The sequence below is a fragment of the Canis lupus genome, chromosome 7 (assembly GCF_048164855.1).
Source record: "Canis lupus baileyi chromosome 7, mCanLup2.hap1, whole genome shotgun sequence".
NCBI lineage: Eukaryota > Metazoa > Chordata > Mammalia > Carnivora > Canidae > Canis > Canis lupus.
In genome coordinates this window covers 37295995-37321293 of record NC_132844.1, presented here as the reverse complement: position 1 = coordinate 37321293, position 25299 = coordinate 37295995, and the positions used below count along the sequence as shown (strand labels likewise).

Sequence of the window (25299 nt, the reverse complement as noted above, 5' to 3'; positions counted from 1 at the left end):
TTAGAAACATAGAGGGGCATCTGGGTGGCTCTGTCTGGTAAGCGTCTGCCTTCTGCTCAGGTCATGATCCCAGGGTCCTGGGATGAAGCTTCCTGGGATTGAACCCCACAACAGGCTCCCTGGTCAATGAGGAATTTGCTTCTCCCTCTCCCTCTGCTGCTCCCCCTGCTTGTGCTCTCTCACTCTCTCAAATAAATAAATAAAATCTTAAAAAAAAAAGAAATATAGTAGGTAAAAGAACCAAGATTCACCCAAGTTTGTGTTCAGCCATTCAATAGAATTCTGATGCTAACTACCTGGAGTTAGCACAACCCACAGGTAAAGGACTAGTCCCACAAGACACTCTCTAACCCCCTACTTTAAATGCCAGGCTATACACACTTCTGCCAGGCTGACTACACATTTGGGAGTTCCCATAACCCTCCCACACCTCAGGTTCAGTAATTCACTAGAATGACTACCAGAATTCAGGAAAGCTCTTTAGTTACTATTATCAGTTTATTATAAATGATACAGTTCAAGAACAGTCAAGTGGAAGAGATGCATAAGGTAAGGTACTTGAGGCAAAGGAATGGCTAACATAGAGTTTTCACAATTTCTCCAGGCATGCCATCCTCCCAGTACCTTGGCATATTCACCAGTCTGGAAGATGTCTGAAGCTTATGGTTTAGAGATTTTCACAGAGATTCCATTACATAAACATCATTAACCAAATCATTGGCAAATTGGTTACTGAATTCAGTCTCTAGGCCCTGTTCCCTTGCCAGATGTCTGGGGATAGGGCTGAAAGTTCCAACTTTCTAATCATGCCTTGGTCCTTCTAGTAACCAACACTCATCCTGAAATTGTCTGGGGACCTCCAGCTACCAGTCATCTCATTAGCATAAAAAGATAATTACCACTCTAGAGATTTCAAAGGTTTTAGGAGCTGTAGGCTGGAAACCCAGGACAATGACCAGGTATCTGTTTCTTACTGTAGCTTACTACTCAACTGTAATATGATTGCCCTTATTGTTTATTAGTATTTTAAAATTAAATTTAATTAAAACTTGCCCACTGTCATCAACTTACAAAGAATCTGATACTTTCACATTCATCATTAGTAATCCAAGATCTTTGAATGAGAAGCCAGACTTTACAAAATATTTTTTTAAAAGATTTATTTATTTATTCATTCAGAGAGAGCGAAGAGAGAGGCAGAGACACAGGCAGAGGGAGAAGCAGGCTCCCTGCAGGAAGCCCAATGTGGGACTCGAGCCTGAGTCTCCAGGATCACACCCCAGGCTGCAGGCGGCTCTAAACCGCTGCGCCACAAAGGCTGCCCAGACTTTACAAAATATTAATTGTAGTATTAGTCCTATGTATCAGCCTTATTATATCAACTAAATCAGGTTATCTATTTCAGCTTTCTAACGTAAAAGGGAAATGGGGTTCTAAAACAGACTTACTTGCCTACTTGCCTTGTATAAGATTGCTTACTTTCTTTACTTTCTTTTTTTTTTTTTTTTTTTGATTGCTTACTTTCTTGAACAATGTTGTCATAAAGTTCTCTGGGTATTTCCTAATTGGGGATATCTCCAGAGAAGAGATATTACTTCCAGAAATGCTTTCTATTGTTTGTTAATGTTAGTAGACTATGGAGAAATTTGTCTAAACAAATAATTGTTGAGTTAGTACAAAATTTGAACTTATAAACTAGCTTGATTAGCTGATATGACTTGACCATATACATAATGCCCTTAGATGGAAATGAATAACTAAAGATTATTCCCCATGCCTTCTATAAATTTCACTAGAGCACTGTGATATATTCTACTAGTATTATGTAAGAAAATTCATTCACAGAACACTTATTATGTGCCAAACATGATCTTTGGTGCAGAAGACACAAAGATGAATAAAACATAGTACCTACTTAGAGAAAGGCAAAACTGGTAGGAGGGAGACTAATTATGCCGATATAGAACAAAGGTGATGGAGATAGCAGTCTTAGTAAGAAGGACATAGAATATCATGACTGAGTATATAAGACAGAGAAGCAAAAGACACCCAAGGTTTTGAGCTTAATTATTCAGTAAACATTTATATAACATCCCCCATGACCAAGCATGATTCTATATGCTAGGGAGACTGTGTTGTGCCATATGGGCAAGGGCCTCCTTGTAGAGCATTATTCCAGTGGATGGAGAAAAATAATATGCAATTTTTTTTTTAAACAAGGTAGTGTCAACTAGAGATAATTGCAATGAAAAAAATAAAACAAAGAGATTAGGGGCTTCTTTTCTTTAACATGCAAGATTTTATCTTTTTTAAAGATTTTATTTATTCATGAGAGACACACAGAGAGAGAGAGAGAAAGAGAGAGAGAGAGACATAGGCAAAAGGGAGAAACAGGATCCACGCAGGGAGCCTGATATGGGACTTGATCCAGGGACCCTGGGATCACACCCTGAGCCAAAGGCAGATGCTCAACCACTGAGCCACCCAGGCATCGCAGGGGCTTCTTTATACTAGGTGGCCCAAGAGAATTTTTTTAAGGAGTGGACACTCAAGTTGACCTGAATATCAAAAAGGAGCCTTTCATGGGATTTAAGCACAGATTTTTCCAGGCCAGGGTATAGTAACTGGAAATATTCTTATGACCCAACAGCATATATATGGAAGAGACATAAGGTTATTGTGACTGGAGTCCTGTGAGCAGTGGTAAAGTAGTAGGAAATGCTGGAGGAACCAGCACACCCTGAGACCATATAGGCCATTTGAGGACATAAAATAGTTGCCTGATACAGGCAGTTGTCCTGATACAGGACAGCTTCTTGAGATGGGCCACTAGCAAGCATCTAATAGCTTGCTAAATGGTGAATACCTGCGTTTTAAAAACAAGAAAAAATTTTGGGTCAGGCAATGAAAAGTATGGCTATATAAGGCTCGGAGTTTTTTAGTTATCTGTACCTGTTTGAACTTCCTATCATTCCTTTATAAATTATTACTTATTCAGAAGGATAGAAATCTATTCCTTCTGACTTTTACATATACCTATACATATCTACCCTTAGAAACATGAAATTTCAAAATTAAAAGAAAATGTATTATCTTCAATAAGAAACTGGAATTAGGAGAATGTCATGGAAAGTCTGTTCCAGCCCCACTGGTAACTATCACCAATGAGCAGTTCCCAGGGGCCTGCTTACTAAAGGACTTTGCTGCATACTCTTAGTTATGATTGTTGAAATGCAGATTTGTTTCATTAAAGATTATTTATTTCCTTTGAGACATTGTCCCTTTTTGCCTTGAGATGTTATCTGAAGACTTATGATCAATAAGAAGCATTAAACTATCACTATGGGGTAAATTTTCAAAGTGGTGCTTGGAATTTGCCAGTATGAGTCCCATTAACTTCAGAGGAAGTCCTGCAGTTAAAACCACTGCACATGGCTTTGAAAATGTTCTACAGTATGTATTCATGGTGCTGCTTTTTTTTTTTAATAAATACCACAGAGAAGCTCAGTGCACAGCTGATTGCAGTATTTAAGAACATGGATAATGTACTGTGCAGTGGGAGGCATTTAAAATTAGATTTTAAAGCTTTATTCCTATTAAGAGTCACAACAACAATATAAATTCACCTTTAATTCTTCAAAGAGTACCTTTCTATAAAGGAATTTGGAGCTCAATTAGAATATAGAACTCATAAAGCAGCACCATGTTCCTCTGAGACATTGTTTATCTCCCTTCATAGACAGAAAGAACCGAGGCTCCAGGAAGTGGGGGTGCTTTGTTCTCAGCCCTTAAGTTAGCAGTGAAGCTTGGAATAGAATGCCAGCCTCCCCATAGCTCATTGCTCCAAAGCACCGCCTCTTGCAAGAGTCAAATTTAATTACAGTATAATCCATTTAATCTACACATGGAAAAATAATGAAGGAACAGGAAAAGTGAATTCATCAGCAGGTTGGTAAGAGACCATGTTATACAGATTAGCAACTTTCTTTTGAGGATCCAAATTTCAGCATGTTCTAGTTGGTGTCTGATGCCAGGAAAGATGATCCTAATTCTACTGGCCACAATTAACAAAGGACTTCTTGATTTTCTTACTCTGAAACATAGGTAAGGATTCCACTTGAAAATGCTGCAGAACCATCTTCTTTTGTCAGAAATAAAACAGAAGGATTTTTTTAATAATAAGAGAGAAAATCATGCATAATTCCCCTCTGTGCTCCTTCTGGGTTAAAAGCAAGAACCACATTGAGTTAAATGCACAATTTACAGCCTTCCTTGAAACAAAAGGAAATGATGAATGAGACTTTGCTTCATTTTTTGCTTTTGATTATTTTTCCACTAATTCACTGTGACTGTATCCATCTAGTCCACCCATTGTCTATTTCCTGCATGTACATTAGAAAAGAGACAATAGTTTAAGAGCTGTATTTACATAAGAAATCTTTCTTTGAAGCTAAAAATGACAGGAAATTAGGAGTTGAGGTACCTGGTGTTAAATGAGTAGGAATAAAATTTCTTTTTTTTTTTAATTTCATGGTTTAGGTTGTAAATCATGCTTATGAACTATCTTACATAACTCATAATAATCTTACTGAAGTTGGAAGAGATTATGACCCCTATTTTATATATCAAAAAACTGAAACTTAGGATAGGGGCTTTATCAAGGGTCACAGAGCATATAAGCAAGAGGATCAAAAAAGAAAACGAGAAAAGAAGGATTATCTCCCTACATAGCCCCCATGTGGCATAGGAACAAATAAACCATATGGTGAGGTCTGATTCCTACCTCCAAATCTCCCCGCACCCTACAGGAGACATTAACTAATATAAAGTCTAAGAGAAAAGAGATGCTAGTATCATAAAAGGTGCAGTTCCTTCCCTCAATGGTCATCTCCCCAAGATCTGGCCTTTTTTTCAACTCTATTTTGAAATAACTTTAGACTTACTTAGAAATTACAAAAATAATCCAGAGTTTCCATGTACCCATGTACCTTTCACCCAGCCTCCCCCAATGATAACATCTTACATAAGTATAGGGCAATTATCAAAACCAGGAAGCTGATATTGATGTATATTATTAATTAGACTGCAGGCCTTATCCTTATTTACCAATTTTTGCATTCACTCAATTTTTTATATATACTGAAATGAAATTTTATCACATGTATAAATTAATTTCACCACCTCTACAATCAAGATACAGATTTTCCCATCCTCCTACAGAAATTTGGGGTGTTATCCTTTGAAAGTCACTCTTTCCCCGCAATCCTAAACTCTGGGAACCACTAATCTGTTCTCCATCACTATAACTTTGTCATTTTTAGAATGTTATGTAAGTGGAATCATACAATCATATATTTGATCTTTTGAAATTGACTCATTTTTTTCACTCAGCATAATGTTCTTGAGATCAAGCCAAATTATTGTGTGTATCAATAGTTCATTTCTTTTTCTTGTTGAATAATATTCCATGATATGGACATACTAGTTTGTCCATTTACCGGTTAAAGGTGAAAATTGTTTTAATAAGCAGAAGTTTCTGAAATTTATATTTAACCATTTGGGTCAAAAAACAAATGATGAAAATATAGCCCATTAAGGAGGAGTCCTTTATGCTCTGGCAAACGAATGTAAATTTGGTGTTTACACAGATGAAGTGTTGAGAGAGCAATTAATGTATAAAGTCAATACTGTACAAATTCCTGAAGCCCCATTATTTAAATATAACTTTACTTTGTAGAAAGTTGTTACTCAAGTAAACTTCACTGAGACCAATACTAGTTATGCTTGCCTGCTAAAGGATGCATATAATTACACTGCAGCCTCGAAGAATGATTCTCAAGAATAAAATGTTTAAAATTGCCACCAATGTCCAGTGATGCCTTATAGCAAGTTGGACCCTATAGTCATGGTCCTGATGTGATCTAAAAGAGAGGTCATTCTCCCTCCTTCATCCCAAACCTTCCAAAAATCCCTCATCCTTAAGATTATTCTCTAAGACCCTACTTTTTCTCCAAAACTCTGCTTAATGTCTCCCAGTGGATCTTCCATCATAACCTAACAGAAAAGTCAAAAGCTAGTAACAACTCCATGTAGCCAAATTCATGAATTTCAACTTCATCCTAGCTCTGGTCATAAGCAATGTTGAAACAACTAATTACTCATTGGGAAGAAGATCAGGTTGGATCTATATTTATCTCATAATATCCCAAGATAAACTACATATAACTCAATGATTTAAACTAAATACAAAATACTGGATGCAGAAATGGGTAAATTCTCTTCTCTCTTTTATCATTGCAAAAAAAGACAATGCCAAATATAACTTACCATAGGATTTTCACATGAATGTCCACACAAGTCTAGGCTGATATAACACAAAATAGCATTTCTAACTCTCTTAACAAAGCCCTATTCTAGGGGCACCTGGGTGGCTCAGTCAGTTAAGTATCTGCCTTCAGCTCAGGTCATGTTCCCTGTTCAGTGAGGAGCCTACTTCTGCCACTCTATCTCTGTCAAATAAATAAATAAAATATTTTTTTAAATCCCTACTCTAAAAGATGATCTACAATTTGCCTTAATTTGCTCTCCATATATTTCTTTAATTTTAAACTTGGAATTTTAGTTGTATCTTCTCAAAGATTTCCCAAGAAGATTAAATGAAGTAATACATGCAGAGTGCTTAGCTTAGTGCCTGACATGTAATGCATACTCAACTGAATTATATTAGTAATGGATTTAGTATATTTTCATCAATCCTAGTATTGATAAATATAATCGGAAATAAAATATCAATTCAAAGACTTCTTTCTATGTTTTTATTGAATATTTTTCTCCAATTATCTTCCTTAATACTAAATTTTTAAAATTTGAGAGTCTACATATCTTGAATAAGTTTCATTTTGAAAGAGGAAGGGAAGGAACCACACCAGGAACTTTTTGACTCTAGAGCTCTTTAGGTGTGTCACCTGCAAAGATGGTTGTGTATGGTACGTAAGGATGTTGGGTTAACAAGAGGAGGTTTTGTAGCTGTGTTTCTGACAGGTTCTTAATTATGGCTTAACCTATGTTTCCTCAAAAGGGCTATCCTGTCCCCTAAACTAGGTTAACTAACTGCACTATGCTCCTTATTCTTCTTCTATCATAACATCCATCACCAACAATTATGGTCGCTCCATTCAGTGTCTTCTATGTCAAATGTCTTTTCACCCCTGTGTGTCTTGACCACCTCCATCCATGCCCCATCCATTGCTTTTACTATTACCCAGGTCCCAGCAGTTTCTGGCCACAATAAATGTGCATTAAGTGAGTAAAAAATTTTTTAAATTTCCAGCTAGTAGACATTCATATGCAGAACCTCAAACCTTATTGTACCTTACACACACACAATGTAAAAACAGTATGAAGAAATAAAGAAAAAATGAGTGGCAAATATCTAAGCAATGAAAGATAGAAAATAGCACCTTTGCCTCAGTTATCTGTAGTTTTCAGAAAAATAACTTTTGCCTACTTTTTTTTTTTTTTTTTTTTGGTCTAATTGCTTCAGTGCCCTACTTTAATTTGGTCATGTGAATGTGATGACATTTTTTAATAAGGTGCTTATTTCGCCTGCTTGTAATTGTAGGCTCCTTTACAGATGCCTCTTCTATTCCTTTTTTTTTTTTTTTAATTTATTCAGAGAGAGAGGCAGAGACACAGGCAGAGGGAGAAGCAGGCTTCATGCGGAAGCCTGACGTGGGACTCGATCCCCGGTCTCCAGGATCACACCCCGGGCTGCAGGCGGCGCTAAACCGCTGCACCACCAGGGCTGCCCCTCTTCTATTCCTATTCTGCCTTTTTCTCAATATTTTTGCTCCTGCCTTTTGCGAAATGTTTTAAAATAGCCAAACTGTGGAAGGAGCCTCGGTGTCCAACGAAAGATGAATGGATAAAGAAGATGTGGTTTATGTATACAATGGAATATTACTCAGCTATTAGAAATGACAAATACCCACCATTTGCTTCAACGTGGATGGAACTGGAGGGTATTATGCTGAGTGAAGTAAGTCAGTCGGAGAAGGACAAACATTATATGTTCTCATTCATTTGGGGAATGTAAATAATAGTGAAAGGGAAAATAAGGGAAGGGAGAAGAAATGTGTGGGAAATATCAGAAAGGGAGACAGAACGTAAAGACTGCTAACTCTGGGAAACGACCTAGGGGTGGTGGAAGGGGAGGAGGGCGGGGTGTGGGAGTGAATGGGTGACGGGCACTGGGTGTTATTCTGTATGTTAGTAAATTGAACACCAATAAAAAAAAAAAATCATGAAAAAAAAAAAATATTTGATTTTAGCCCCTACCAGAGACTCCAGATCTGTGTTTGGAATTTGGATATCAAAGTACTATAGCTAATCCTCAGGACATTTGCCATCATATGACTTAAGAATCCATCTCTTATCAAGTTTCTGTGGTTTTCTGGAGTACTTACCAGTTATAATTTTTAAATGTGCACATCTGAAACTATTTTTGACTTACATTTTCTTGATACTTCTCCATAGTTAGTTTTAGGAAAATATCCTGCTCCTGAATGGTATCGAACTCTATTAGGTGCTCTCTGGCCTCTTTATAAAGGATTCCTAGGTTATATCATTGCATGTTTTCAATAAACCTTGTTTTTGTTCTCCTTTAAACAGAGCATGTCTTATTCAAAAAGTTCATGATGGTAGGAAAGAAATTGATAATGAAAAGAGAGTCCAAAGTAGGATATTTCCTGTCAGAATTTGTTAGGAGACAATATATTTTGCAGTCTAAGTGACAGCTTCCAGAGGTGGTCACCACAAATTCTATCCTGTCTCTGGAAGTAACATTGTATTATCTTCTATGAGCCTCTCTGGAACACTATTTCTTTCCTTTTAAGCACAGATAAGAACTGCAATATACTTTGTAAGGTGTAAGCAGTAACACATAAAAGCAAACGAGGAATTTTGAAGTTCTTAAAACTGCTCCTTATCTGGTGCCAATGAGGGCAAATTTGGCAAGGATTTTGTAATTAAAGATGGAACTTAGATATGCAATGAAACAAGATCTATTTGGTTAATAATCCCCCTAAAAGTATAGATACATGGATATAATGGATCTGCACATGGCGCCAAGTAGGATTTTCAAAATTATAATGAGTATCAGGAGTTTATTTGTAGCATGTAGCTACTCAAATTCACTCCTTTTAAGCACTATCTTTTCATTCTTCACAGAAGGAAAAGTTCATTTTCACACCCCAGTGTTTATCCCTAAGGATTATCCAGAAGCCCAAACTTTATCCATTTCTTATTTCTAAAAATAAGAGATTGTGCATTGAAAAAGATTAAGGGAGCCAGGTGTGCCAGGTAATTCTCAATTTCCCCAGATAATACTTAGAATGAATTGCCATCCATAGGTGTCCTTTGCTTAGTGACATTTTAGCTGAAATGGCAGCTCCATCTGCAAAATCCAAATAGCACACACAGTCTATTCAAAGAACTTCCTGAAGATATCCTTTCAAAAACTTTTAGTAGTAGGTGATGATTAATCATAACCTGCATGTCATCTGGAAATAGGTATCAAGTTTCTCAAGAAAAGATTACACATCCCAATACTAACCAGAACTGGCTGCCAAGGTTCAGAGAGTCCATATCATTCAACTGCTTAGAGTAAGTGCAAAAAGGGAGTATCTTTCAACTTTCATTAGAAGTTTTGTTTTTACCCTGTAAATTTAAACCTGCAGTGGTGTTGTTTGACTGATGTATAAACATTCAGGTTATGACACTGAATGAGATACCTAAGCATTGAATTTCATCATAGGATGTTAGGGGGTTTCCAGTAGCAGTTTCAACTTTGATCATTCACTAGTGGGAATCCAAATCTTTTTTTAGATATGTAGTCAAATACTGGTATGGGGTTCTGTTGAATTGAAACTGACTGAAGGTCTGCCATTTGGTATGTATGAAAATAGGTTCTAGGAGAATGTTTTAAACATCTGAGGATATCAGTGTAGGAAACTGCTGCTTCTAAAAGCTATTCGTGTACTTTCTGTATCAAGGAACATATTATAAAGCCATCATGTCATTGCCCTGAAACATGTTCTGAATATCCAGAGATACACATGACTTTCAATCTCTTGATTTATCGAGGACTGATAGGATTACACCTAGATAATTTACTCAACATACTAGTGTGCCTTAAGTAGTATATGTTTAAAATAAATAAATAAATAAATAAATAAATAAATAAATAGTATATGTTTGCCTCCTACTCATTATAATGATTCTCAGAGGACAAATGCTTCTTTTCTCTTTTATAAATACAGAAACACAGCTTTGTTACATGCTCCAATCTATGCCCCATATCTGAAATTAAATATTTGCAATCATACTCTGAAGCAGTAGTTTCAGTAAATTACTAATATTGGAGATTAGTCCTATAGCATTAAACATATGTGCATGTGTGCATGTGTGCATGTGCACACACACACACACACATCTACTGCCTGACCCAGCAGCCCTGACCTCTCTCTGAACTGTAGCCTCACCCACTATCTTCCAGATGTCTAGAGGGTGTCTCAAAATTAACAAGGCCAAAACTGAGCTGTCCATTTTACAACTCAAATGGCCCTTCTTTCTGCTTTCCTACCCAACTGCATTATTTCCCCATCTCAGTAAATAGCACTTCATGGGCAGCCCCGGTGGCTCAGTGGTTCAGCGCTGCCTTCGGCCTGGGGTGTGATCCTGGAGAGCCAGGATCGAGTCTTATGTCAGGCTCCCTGCATGGAGCCTGCTTCTCCCTCTGCCTGTGTCTCAGCCTCTCTCTCTCTGTGTCTGTCATGATTAAATAAATAATTTTTAAAAAAATAACACTTCTTTCACCCAGTTTTACTCAGGCCAAAAACCCAAACATCCCCCTCTAATATCACACCCCACCATCAATCCTTCAGCAAGTCTTGACATCCTTGCCTCCACAGCATGTCCCAAATCCAACTCCTTCTCAGCAACTCCTCACTTAACCTTGCTTTTCTAAAGCTGCCTTCTTCCCCTTTGTCTAGACCATAAAATGGCTTGTTTACTGGCCTTTCACTCTTGCCATCAAATCTGTTTCCCAGAGGCAACCAAAACAATCTTTTAAAATACAAATGTGATCTTGCACTCTTCTGCTCCAAACCCCTCACAACTCTAAGGATGTCTAAAGCTCTTACCAAAGCTACCATGATCTAGCCGGGACCCACTCCCTTCCTCACTCCACTCTAAATTGACCTTTTTACGTCCCCTTTAATACACAGACCATGCTTCTGCCTCAAGGTGTTTATATTTTCTGTCTGGAATACTTCTTCCTAGAAATGGTCATGATCAGCCCTTCACTTTTTTTAGATCAGTGATCAAATGTCATCCCCTCAGAGAAGTCTTCCCTAGCCATTCCATCTGAGATAGTACTCCCTGCTCCTCTGTGACTCCATGACCTGCCCTGCTTTTTTTTTAATTTCTCAAGAGACTTTGTTACTACCTAGCTTTGTAATCTGTACTTACTTACTTGTTTAGTATCAGTCTACCCTAATAGAACATAAGCTCCTTGAGGGCAGAAAAGTTTTCTGTTTTATTCATTGCTCTATCCCCAGAGCATGGTTCATAGCAGTCATGCAATAAAAATTATTTGTTGAATAAACTAGTGTGTGGATGAATGAATTGTGTTAACACTTAATATGGAAAAACCATTTCCAAAACAGTCCTACAGATATATCATCATCCAACCATTTAATGTCCCAACAAAGAATGTACCACTTAGAATTATAGGAACTTGGAATTAGAAAGTTTCCTTGCAACTTTCCACTTCTCTTGTTGAAGATGTGGAAACCAGCCCCAAGAGATAAGGGGTGACAAAACTAGTTCATGGCAGAACTGAATAGTTAAACCAGTTATAGTTCAATGTCCTTATGCTTTCACACTCTGTTCCACACATCTCTGTTCCTTTTGAGAAGTTAAAATGTTGAATGCATAGGCAAATGTAATGGAACCACAAAATTTCAATCCCTCTTCATCTTGCTGCTTTATTGACAATAAAACATCTGGTACATGATATACATAGGGCACTAAAAAATTACAAATTCATACAGAAGTGGTCCCACATAGACAGGACAGGCTGACCATTCTGTTATAATCTACTGTCTGGTTGGAACAAGCTAAAACATACAAAGTTGTTCATTATAAGATTTGTGCTAACTTTATCTGAATGCCAACTGTTTGCAAGTCATTCTATTCCCTATTCTTAATAATATTCTTGAAGTTGCACATGTAAGCCTGGATTGACTGCCTACATCTCTGTTTACTGGTTTTTACTAGGCAAAAGTTATCAAAAGAGAAGCATAGAATAAAATGTAAGCAGCTTATAATAAGACACATATGAATTTGATTCTTGGTTCCATTTACTAGCTAAATGATCTTGGATAAGATTCTTGAACTTTCTTAGTAACAATTTATGACCTATAAAAGTGTGTATAACATTCCTCTTTAGAATAAAGAGCTAACATGATTCCAGGCACATGAAGGCAGACTGAGTTTTATGTATATTATTTCATTTAATCCTCATAACATCCATGTGAGGAAAATGGTTCTCGTCCTTGTTTATAAGTGAAGACTCCAAGATGCAGCAAGATTAATAGGCTAGAGGTTACACAGCCAGGAAAGGACAGAAGTAGGAATACCTGAGCTCTCTCATACAAGGTTCACACTTACAACCTCTGTGCCTCCCTGGTGGGACATTCTGGAGATGGATTGAAATAGAATCTGTGTACTACGCACTGCACACAGCCCCATATATTAGGGATAGTCTATAAATGTTGCCCTTTACCCTTCTCTTTCCCCGCACTGGTAAGTACTTGACCGTTGTGCTAACTTTCCTGAGCCATAGCTTCTTTTTGTAAATAATTATCCTTTTTCTCATTACAAAAATAATGCATGCTTATTGTAGATTATTTGGGTGGAAAAAAAGAGAGATGTGTAAAGAAATTTGATACATAATCCTACCGCCCCAAGATAATCCCTGTTGGCATGCAGGTATAGGTACTTACAGTATTTATTTTTATATGTACTGTAAGAGCACAAGATCCTTTGAAGGCAAAATTGGCATCCTCTAAGTATCCTGCTATGTAATCAATTCTTTACATAAGGATATATTGGAGGAGACATTTTTTAATCTAATAAATATTCTTCTAAAAAATGGTGTTTTGTGGTTACATAGTTATCCATGGTAATACTACTACTAATAATAAAATTTATTATGCATTAGCACTGTACTAAGATCTTTAAAATGCATTGACTTATTTAGTTCTCACAATTCTGTGACATAGGTAATTTTATGATTCTCATTTTGCAGATAAAGAAATGGAGGCAGAGAGTTCAGTAACTTCACCTGTGTAACCCAGCTGATAGGAGGCAGAGCCAGGATTGGAACTCAGGCAGATAAGCTCCATAGAGCTTGCTTTGGAATAGATAGACCGCATACTTTTTCATAAGTCTGTTTTTATTAGAAATTTGGATTATATCTAATTTTTACATTGTTAATAATAGCATTATAAGCATTCTTGTGTAAACCTGTGTTGACAACCACAATTTTTTCATTAGATTACATTCCTAGAAATAAAATTACTGAAATAATAACAGATTTTGGGCAAATAATGCCAAAATTTTCCCCCAAAAGTTATACCATTTTATTCTTACACAAAATGTCTATGAAAATGCTTTTTCTCTTTCTCCTTGCCAGTGTTGACTATTCCTCTTATAAACTTTGTCAGTTTAATAAACTGGTACCTGCTACCATTTTAAATTTCAAAGCTAGAAATTACAAAAAAAAACTTCTTTCCATATATGTATTGTCCATTTTTACTTCTTCCTAAGGTAAATTTGCATATGTGCCCTCTGTCCGATTTTCTACCAGGATGTTTTTTTATTCATTTATTTTTATATTTTAAGGAATACTTTTTTCCAGGTTTGTTTTTGCAGTTAAGTCTATGTGGGGCTTTTTTTAACATATGGAATTTTTAACTTTCATATATTTGTACCTCAGATTCTCAAATGCAAAATATGGGCTATTTAACTGTATTATTTCTAAGAGTCTTGAATAATAAAATGTCATTCTATTTCTTCTATAAACAAATAGCTGATCAAATAATCATCCATCAATTAAGTATTGAACACCTACACTATGGTAGGTACCAAGCTAGGTGCTGAGGTTACAAAGACAAATAAGTGCTTCTGCATGGTTTCAGTTTCTTAAAGTTACTGGGAAAAGACCAGCATGTAAGCAGATCACTACTATGATAGTGCTAGTAAGCATTTTGATAGGAGTACACATCAGAGCTCTGGGCACTAGTAGTGTGAAAGCAGGCTTCAGGGAGGGGCTTTCCAGTAAGAACAGGAGCATTTTCTGAAGCACCATGAATGCCAGGCATCAGAAATTGATCTTTGTTCTGGATATTGAAAAAAAATTATTTTGATCAGAGAAGTAATATAATCACTTTAACATTTTAATCTTTTTTTTAATATTTTATTTTCTTATTTAACAGAGAGAGAGAACAAGCAGGGGGAGCATCAGGGAGAGGGAGAAGCAGACTCCCTGATGAACAGGGAGCCCAACATGGAGCACCATCCCAGGACCCTGGGATCATGACCTGAGCCAAAGGCAGACACTTAACTGACTGAGCCACCCAAGTGCCCGAACACTTTAAACTTGCATTAGAATACAAAATAGTTTGGGGGCACCTGGGTGGAAAAGTCAGTAGGGTCTCTTACTCTTGGTTTTGGCTTGGGTTATGATCTTAGGGTCATAGGATTGAGCCCCACCTGAGCTCCACACTTAGCAGGGAGTCTGCTTGGGATTATCTCTCTCCCTTTCCCTCTGCGCCTTCTGCTTGTGCTCTCTTTCCCTCTCTCTCTCTAAAATAGATAAATAAATATTAAACAAAAAAAAAAAAAAGAATGCAAAATGGTTTAGAGAAAGGAAAAAACAGAGTAAAGACCAGGTCAGAGATGGCAGGTCAGGAGAGAGGTAGGCCTGAACAAGGGAGGAGACAGGATAAATGGAAAGAGGAAGATAGAGATGAGACATATTCTGGAGGTAGAATCAACAGAGCTAAGCCATTCAGTGGGTATAAGATGAGGGAAGAAATAAAGAAGAAGATGTGAATCTATAAACTTAATATGCAATCTGTATCAAATTGCAAAAGAACTCTGAGTTCTTTTTAACTGAAATTTATCCTGAAACTTACCTGGGAAAATAGCTAGGTTTAGAATAATTGATAATTTTTTTTATAAAAAGGAATAACAGTAGAGGGATCTCACACTAATGTCTAGTGTCACACTGATTTAGGAATAGGCCATAAAGGAAGGTAGAATCCAGAAATAGACCTCTCAGTAAGTATATGGAAACATTTGGAAAAGGAGAGATTTTTATTTAGGTAATATTGGAAAAACTGACTATAGTATATGATAATAAGTAAGATTAGTTCTTTATTTCACCACAGAGACAAATTCCATAGAAGTTAAAGATCATATAAGTTAGAGTGATGCTGGTTGTTATACAAATCCTCAAATTTCAGTTACTTCTCAAAATAAAAAGTATGCTTCTTACTTGTGTAATAGTCAATGAAGATATTCTTTGTTGGGTGTGGGGTGTGCAGTAAAGGCTCCGCTCCATGCAGTTATTCGGGAACCGAGGCTGACAAAGGCCCTGCCATTTTTAGCATGTGGCTCCTAAGAACATGCTTAGTACCAACACACAGCTGGCAAAAAAGGAAAAGAGAGAGGGCATAAGGTTCTGTGCTTCCCCCCTCAGATTAGACGTGGCACACATCATTTCTACGCACCTTCCATTAGCTAGACCTAGTCATATAATCCCACCCAGAGGCAAGCAGACCTGGTAAATGGTGTCCCTGGATGGGCTGCCTCTTCCCAGGGATAGTTCTACACCACAGAAGAGAAGCATGCATTTGTGGCAGACAGCTAGGTAACTTTGCCACATCGTTAGTAGTCCCGAATAGTAAAAGTAAGCATGTTAACTAAATGAGCATCTAAATACACCAAAAAAAAAAAATCTAGGAAAATATTTTATAATCTTGGGCAAAGTCCTTCTAGATGACTTGACTTCTTTGACTTCTAAATAACATGAGTTACAGAATGAGCAAAGAAAAATACGTGATGTTTTTGCCTATCATGTTGGCAAAGATTACAATTATAATAATCCATGTAATACTTGAAAATGTTTGGAACAATATCTATCACATAGTAAACTGTTACTGTGTTAGCTGTTATTATTACTATTGTTATTTTTATTAGCATTACTTTGTATTAGCAAGGAGACAGAAAAATAATTACTTACATGCATTGTTAGTAATAATTGGTATTATCTTTTTGGAGGGTATTTGAATATCAAAACATCAAAATGTTTTGAATATCAAAATATTTTATGTGCTAACATTCAACCCAGCAATCTAATCTCTAGGAATTTATCCTTAACCTACAAAAATGTGTGTACTAAACTGTTCATTTCAGCATCATTTTAATAACAAAAATTAAAGTAACCTGAAATTCATTAATGATAATTGGCTAACTAAATAAATTTCCTTCCTACCTTATACTACTTATATCTGGTGTTTTGATATTTTATGGCAGCTACTATTTTTATTATTTTAAAATATATATTTCATTTAAATCATCCAAAGTTTAGCTTATAGTGAGGCCACTAACAAAAGCTCAAAGATTTAGAATTTTAAAAAGTGGTAGAAGAATATTTTATTTGTTGCACTTCTATTTTTCCCAGAGATAACAAAATGAAATGAGTTTAAAGTCCAAGACAGAAATTTGTGTTAGCTATCAGGGAAAATTTTCTGAGACCAACATTATTTACAAAAATTTTAAAAAGCCTAAAGTCTCCACACAGTTTCTAGGATTCAAGATGTAACCCCTTTGTGGTTAGAATCGATCTAACCTGAAAATTCCTAGTTTAAAAGTGTTCAACCATGATCTGTTTAATCCAAATGATTTAGTTCTTCCCATTATGATTTTAATTAAGCCAGGTATGGTAAAAATATACTTTCTGATAGATATATTATGTCATATAATTGTAGCAGCAAAATACATCCCATCAAGTTCAGGTGTATAGTTCATCTTGCCTTTTTTTAAAGTTTTTCTTTTAATTCCAATTAATTAGTACAGCATTATATTAGTTTCAAGTTTACAATATAGTGATTCAACACTTCCATACATCACCCAGTGCTCCTCACACAAGTGCCCTCTTTAATCCCCATCCTCTATTTCACCCATCCCCCCACCCACCTTCTCTCTGGTAACCATCAGTGTGTTCTCTATAATTAAGAGTCTGTTTCTTGATTTCTCTCTCTCTCTCTCTCTTCCCCTTCACTCATTTGTTTCATTTCTTAAATTCCACATATAAGTGAAATCATGGTATTTGTCTTTCTCTGACTGACTTATTTCGCTTAGCATTATACTCTTTAGCTCCATCCATGCATTTAATCTTGCTTTAACCCAATCTTTGGGTGCATGTTAGGGTGGCCTTAGATATGAATCCATCTCATAAATGAGGGACCGTAAGTATTTCAGTAACTAATCCCTTTTCCACAAAGTCCAAGGTGATCAATTTATATTGATTTTGCTGACTAAATAATACTGGAGCAAAGTTCCAGTAGAGTCTAATAATATGCTCTTATATAGTCCCTATGTGTCTTAAATATCATTACAGTATTTACTCCACTCAAATCTTTGCAGTCTCCTCAAATCTCAAGAACTCATCCGTAAATCATTCTAAGTGATTCAGTAAGTATGTGAACCTACTTCCTACTACCTTATAAGCCTATATTTCACATTTCTAATGGGCTGCTTGTAATTAATAACTATCTTCACTAGTTCCCATCTTGTTCACAGCTGTTTCCTTTGGGAGAAGTAGATTTTAAGAGCTCCGGATTACATGCTTTTTTTTTCTTTTCATGCAATTTGGAGTTCCTCCTTGTTTATTAACAGTTCATTTCTTCCTCTAGCCCCATTTTCTCTTGATGTATCCATAAAAGTCATCAGCTTTTAGTATTATTTTTCTCTCTGCATTCTGCTCTCCCCTGAATGTGTTATGTGATAACAATTTCTTCCTGCTTTATTATCCACTTGCTTTCCCAGCCCATCCTCTATTCCCCATCCCACCCCACCCATGTGACATTGGATTTTGTTTATCCAAGGAATGGTATTCCATAACTTTTAAGGACACAACTTTGATGTCAAGGAATGGTCAGCTCAGCCACTTAGGATATTGGGACTTGGCTAGTTGACCACTGCAAGTCTTAGTTTAGTTCTTCACTTGCAAGAAGGAGATGGTCACTGGAGGTCTAGCTTATAGGAGGATTAAATGAAGTCATGTACATCAGGGTTTCCTGATGTTGGCACCATTAACATTTGGCACTAGGTAATTGTTTATCCTAGGGACTAGTCTGAGCATTGTAGATTGTTTTACCGCAACCTTGGCCTTTACCACTAGATACCAGGAGTAATCCCCTTCCCAATTAAGACAACCAAATATGTCTGCATGTCCCCTGGGATGCAAAATCATCCCCATTGACAACATTGGTGTACAAAAAGTATTTAGCACCATGCATGGTACATGGTAGGGATTTAATTTATATTTGTGATAGATTGATGATCTAATGGATTAATGAATATTCATTTCTAATGCAAACATCTAATATAATATTTGACATTCAATTAACTGCTTAATGCATGAATGAATAAACAAATGAATATGGAGCCAATGACCTTTGAGGGCTGTCTATAGTCTCTACCTTATACTAAAATGTGGTATATTCACTTAAGACAAGGCTCCTCTCTTTCAAAAAACATTTTAAATGATTAATTGCACAGCTTAAGCTACTCTGCCTGATTTTTCTCCATCCTTATTGAGATACAGTTGATACAAAACAATGTGTAAGTTTAAGGTGTGCAACCTGTTCATTTGATATACTTATATATTGCAAACTGATTGTTAGCTAACACTTCCATCATATCTAATTACCATTTATGTTTAGTGATGAAAACATTTAACATTTACTCTCTTGGCAACTTTCAAATATATAATACAGCGTCATTAATTATAATCACCATGCTATGCATAAATTCCCCAAAATTTATTTATCTTATAGCTGGAAGTTTTAGTCTTTGACCAGCATCTCCCCATTTCTCCAATCCCAGCTCCTGGTAATCATAATTTTAGTCTCTGTTTCTACAAGTTCAACTTTTTTACATCCCTCACATAAGTGATATACAGCATTTGTCTTTCTCTGCCTGACTCATTTCAGTTAACATAATGCCCTCAAGGTCTATCCGTGTTGTTGTAAACATTACAATTCTCTTCTTTCTCATGGCTGAAAAATATTCTATCATCTATTCCACTATTTGTAATTTTTGGAACAACCTCCATAGTGTTTTCTATAATGAACATACCAATTTACATTCCCACCAACAGTGCCCAAGGGTTCTCTTTCCTTTACATCCTCACAAGCATTTTTTATGCCTTGTCTTTTTTATAATAGTCATTTTAATAGGGGTAAAGTAATATCTCACTATGGTTTCGATTTGCATTATCTCATGATTAGTGATGTTGAGCACCTTTTCATTATATCTGTTAGCCATTTGTGTATCTTATTTGGAATAACATCTATTCATTTCCTCTGCCCATTTTTAATTATATTATTTTACTATTAAGTTATATGAGTTATTTATATATTTTGAATATTAAATCCTTATCGGATAAGTGATTTGCAAATATTTTCTCCTATTGTACATTGCCTTTTCATTTTGTTGCTTTCCTTTTATGTACAAAAGCTTTTTGGTTTGATGTGATCCCACCTGTTTATTTTTGCTTTTGTTGCCTTTGTTTTTGGTGCCAAATCCAAAAACTCATTGTCAAGATCAATGCAAGAAGCTTACTCTCTATGTTTCCTTCTAGAACTTTTAGGGAGTCAGGTGTTACACTGAAGTCTTTAATATATCTTTAGTTGATTTTTGTGTATGGTATGAGATAGTGGCCCAGTTTTATTCTTTTGTATATGGCTATTAAGTTTTCCCAACACCATTTATTGACAAGATTATCCTTTCCCCATTGTATATTTCTGGCTCCTTTGTCTTTAATTAATTGATCATGTATCCATGGTTTGTTTCTGGGCTCTCTATTCTGTTCCATTGATCTGTGTGTCTATTTTTATGCTGATACTCTGTGATTTTGATTATTACAGCTTTGTAATATAGTTTGAAATCAGGGAGCATGATGCTTCCAGCTTGTTCTTTTTTTCCTCAAGATTGCTTTGACTATTCCATGTCTTTTGTGGTTCTATACAAATTTTAGCATTGTTTGTTCTATTTCTGTGGAAAATGCCATTGGAATTTATTTTTTTATAATAAATTTATTTTTTATTGGTGTTCAATTTACCAACATACAGAATAACACCCAGTGCTCATCCCATCAAGTGCCCCCCTCAGTGCCCATCACCCATTCACCCCCACCCCCCGCCGTCCTCCCCTTCCACCACCCCTAGTTCATTTCCCAGAGTTAGGAGTCTTTATGTTCTGTCTCCCTTTCTGATATTTCCCACACATTTCTTCTCCCTTCCCTTATATTCCCTTTCACTATTATTTATATTCCCCAAATGAATGAGAACATATAATGCCATTGGAATTTAGAGAAAGATTGCATTGAATCTATAGATTGCTTTGAGTAGTGTAGGCATTTTAAAATATTCTTCCAGTCCATGAGCATGGAATATCTTTATTTATTTTTGTCTATTTTAGTTTCTTTCATCAGTGTCTTATAGTTGTCATCAAACAGATCTTTCACCTCCTTGGTTAAATTTATTCCTATGTATTTTATTCTTTTTGAAGCTATAGTAAGGAGGATTTATTTTTCTTTTTCAGAGATCATTGTTAGTGTATAGAAACACAGCTTATTTTTGTATATTGATTTTGTAATGCCGCAACTTTACTTGATTCATTTATTAGTTCCAATAATGTTTTGGTGGAATCTTTAGTGCTTTCTATATATAATATCATATCATCTCCAAATAATAACAGTTTTATTTCTTCCTTTCCAATTTGGGTATCTTTAATTTCTTTTTCTTGCCTGAGTGCTCTGGCTGAGACTTTAGATACAATGCTGAATAAAAGTGGCAAGATTGGGCATCCTTATTTTATTCCTTATTTTAGAGAGATAGCTCTTATTTTTTTACCATTGACTATGATGCTAGCTATGGGGTTGTCGTATATGGTAAAATAGGTAATGGGGATTATAAGGAGAGCGCTTGTGATCATCACCAGGTGATATATGGAAGTGTTGAATTACTATATTGTACACCTGAAATTAATATTACACTGTATGTTAACTAACTGGAATTTAAATTAAAACTTTTTAAAAATATGCAAATAGAATCCTTTGAGAGAAAGACTGAAATGGGCCTTTCTGCCTATTCCTTCTTCGCTGAGCCCTGGGGTGGTAGCCGCAATGATGCTCACCCCCATTAATAGCTGCTTCTTTGTTTGCTCTAGTCTTGTAGACTAGACTACAAGTCTAGTCTTGTAGTTCAAGACTATTGGCTTTCAGAGCAAGGCGTTTGGAAGTCCTGTCCCTCAAGTAGGAGTTTTAAAATTAGGAGGCTAAATGTGGGTTCAAACCCTAAGCCTCTCAGGGAGAAGCTGGAATTTGGGAGTGACCTCCCATTTGTATGATACTGGACTAGGAGTGAAGTTTAAGGCAAGATTATGTCTTAGCCTTTCCTACTCATTCCAGTATGGGTATTTTCTTATTTACCAAATGTGTAGGAGTCCCTTGGCTAATTTCTGGATTTCCTTCACAGGGAATTAGTCCATGTGCAATGGTTTGTTTGATGACTCTGTGGGAGGAAGGGAGTTCAGTAGCTTCCTATGTCACTATCTTTAAAGACTGCCCCTACCTAATTTTATAAAATGGAAATCTTAGTGATATTTATCACTTTAAAGAATGATAGCTATAATTTATTATGTTGTAATAGAATTCAAGATGGAATTTTGAAGTGATCCCTTGATTAATTTAAGAGTATTTCAGATTCTTATTCTAGTTATTAAAACACTGATATGGTAACAGAACAAAGCTCAAGCTAATCTAACTTGAGTGTTTAATCTCACTTCATTCTATAAATATTTATCAAGTGATTACCATGTTTCAGGCACTGTTGTAAGTACTTAGGCTACAAGTATCCAACCTTGTGGAGCCTCCATTCTATAGCAGACTGCAAAAAAGAGTAAATACACACATAAAAATAAAGAGTAGTCATAACTTCTAAAATATTGGCCTTGGAAATATTCTAGGTGGTACTGACAGCAAAATTCAGTAGAGGACTGTAATCCAACCAGAAACATTTTTGTGACTGTGTTCATTGTTTGCCATTTGGTCGCTCATCTGTGATTTCATTTTACTGAACTCCAACTTTCTCATCTGATCTGAATTACAATGAGGGTGTTAAATCACATCTGTAGTTACCTTTGCATATTTTGTGACTTCAAACACTTAGATTATGATTCACTGTGTGCATAATTTTTTTAATAGTCTCAAACTGGCGGTGTTGCTTTTACTTTGTCTAGGTTTTCTCTAATGAATTAACTTCATAGCTTCATTCTAACTTCATAGTTTGTTTTTTTTTTAACTTCATAGTTTTGTGCAGTAATTTAACAGCTCAGTAGCTGATTCTTCTAAACTAATACAATATGTGCTTTTTGTGCCTCACTTTTCTCATCTGTAAAATGGGATCTGTAGAAGACCTAACCAAAACAGTTGTTATAAGGATGAAATAATTAACATTTGTAAAAAACACAGAACTAAAGAAAGTGCCAGGCATGCAGTAAGTTTTAAGTGCTGTATTTTCTGCATCCCTGCAAGTCATTTACTTATTTCTACTATCTCAAATATTTTAACACAGTAAATCGGATATTGTTCCTTTTTCTTTCCTTTGTACACTTGGAAGGAAGCAGGATTACAATGAGAAATAAAAGCAAATACATATCTAGCAGGGCCATATAAGAAATGTCTTTTTGTCTATAAACCACTTGTCTCAGGAGTAAATCTCTCCAAATGATGCAAATCAAGAGATGTTTTTACACTTAACTCTTTCCTAAAGATTTTCTCTGATTTCAAAAGACATTTTCATTATTATAAAATTCAGTATTACAGAAATTAATAACTTAGAAAGTAAAAAGTCCCTTTACCCACATACTCACCCCACTCTCTACCTCTGGAGAGAATTAATGGTAAGAATCTGTGTATATATACATACAGATATACAGATTATTGTATACATATATACATATTATTGTATATATCTGTATATATTGTGTATATTTGCATGTGTTTACATACATATATTGTATATATTTGCATGCATATATATGTATGATTTTCCTAGTCATTTATTTTTTATTAAAATAAGATCACATTGTACATACAGCTTTGCAAGTGCCTTCTTATTCACTTAAAATATGTCTTTGGTGTCTGTGTCAACACATTTAATTCCTTCCCATTTCTAATAGCTGCATAGAGCTATAACTCAAGGATTTGCTTGTGGCTCTCTGTGCCCCTACCCACAAAGTCATATAGTGGTTAGATCTGATTGGAAAAAGCCCTTCAGCTGACCCTTGTACTGACAGCCACTCCAAATCCTGACCAAAAGGGGCACCAGGAGAGTCATTCAAAAGACCTACTCAGTCCACATCCAGAGATGAGACTTCTCTCAGTACAGGAAAAAGAATTGAGCTGGATGATGAATACACATTCATACAGCAGTTAATCCTGAGGATCACAGAAACATTATAAATCCAATGCCCTTGAAGTGGAACTCCTCTCTGGAGTGTGGATGCCCAGTCATGCACAGCCCACTTGGAGCAGGAAAGAAATTTTATTTGAGGATGTTAAGGTCAAGCTAACTTATTTTAAAATTGCCATAGGAGGCCATTCATTCCCACTTTACTTCTCCCACTTCAAAGCCTACTTCCCATCACTCAGATATTTGCCCTTGGAGCAATTAAGTCCCCTTTTATCTTTTCTATGCCTTCATTAGCTGCCCTGTTTCTCTTTCTTAGCTTGCAAAAGGGTAGATATTTTTTACGTCAAATGCCAATACGCCAAACATCAAATATCCATTCCCATGCAATGCACAGTGAAGATAATTAATACTCTGTTGTAATAAATGTACAATTATTTAATTTGTATACCAAACTTACACATAATTGACTGACCAGGTATAAAGAGTACTCTATCCAGAGAGCTTAGAGTGCCCAACTTAGCTGAGGCCTTTGTTAGTATATGAAGTTGCAGACTCCACAACACAAGGGAATTTTTTGCAGAAAGAAGCCACGAGCTTCTTTGGAAAGAAAACAAGAGACATGGTTATACCAAGAAGAACTTTCATAGCCATGCAGGGTAGGATCTCTCTATGGCATTAAGAAGGAAGCCTCCAGGGTAGGGCTGAGGCAGAAGTTCCTTTCTGCCAGACAGGAATGCAAATGAAACCAAGCCTTAGTACTCCCTGGAACTAAGAATACAGCCTTAGAACTCCCTGGAACACTCAACTTTCCAAAGGCCATTGTCCATCCAATTTGTCCAAGGTTACGTAGCAAATGATACAGAATTGCATAGGTAAAGCATACAGTGGCCAAAGAGTCAGAACCAAGGTAATAAGTAGATCCTGTTCTCCGTTCTTTCATTTTTCAATTGTCACAGAGCCCAGGTAGCCACTACTCCAGGCTAGGGTTCAGGATCTGTTTATCTGTGCCTCAGATAGGTCAAAGCGAACCTTTCTGAAACACTATTTTGAGCAACAAAACGTCCAAGTCCTGCTACTTACGGTTATTTCAACCTGTTTCTTTCAGATACCATTGTCCTTATCGCTTCAATAGCAGTTGTTTCTGCAAAAACTCAGGGTAATATTTTTGCAACGTCCGCACTCAGAAGTCTCCGTTTCCTACAGATCCTCCGCATGGTGCGCATGGACCGAAGGGGAGGCACTTGGAAATTACTAGGTTCAGTGGTCTATGCTCACAGCAAAGTAAGGCTTGCTTTCTGAATTATAGAATAAGACTTTAGAAACCTTTTCGTTGATTGCCATGGAATATTTAATGAACCCATCAAGCATACTTAGTCATTTCAGAAATTAGTTAAAGCACAATGTATAATGGATTACTTAAAAGTCACCATATGGTTGCCAGAGGGAAGGAGATTGGGAGAAGAGG

General features: G+C 36.2%; 1 protein-coding gene across 3 annotated transcripts in view; it reads left to right on the top strand.

The window, feature by feature from the left end:
* The window catches only part of KCNQ5 (potassium voltage-gated channel subfamily Q member 5), a 496689-nt gene that overhangs the window by 364859 nt on the left and 106531 nt on the right, over positions 1 to 25299 (top strand). For all 3 annotated transcript variants that reach the window (XM_072832360.1, XM_072832358.1, XM_072832359.1), the window contains exon 4: positions 24940 to 25115. In XM_072832360.1, the coding sequence (XP_072688461.1) occupies positions 24940 to 25115 (176 nt within the window). The remainder of the gene's footprint in view (positions 1 to 24939; positions 25116 to 25299) is intronic.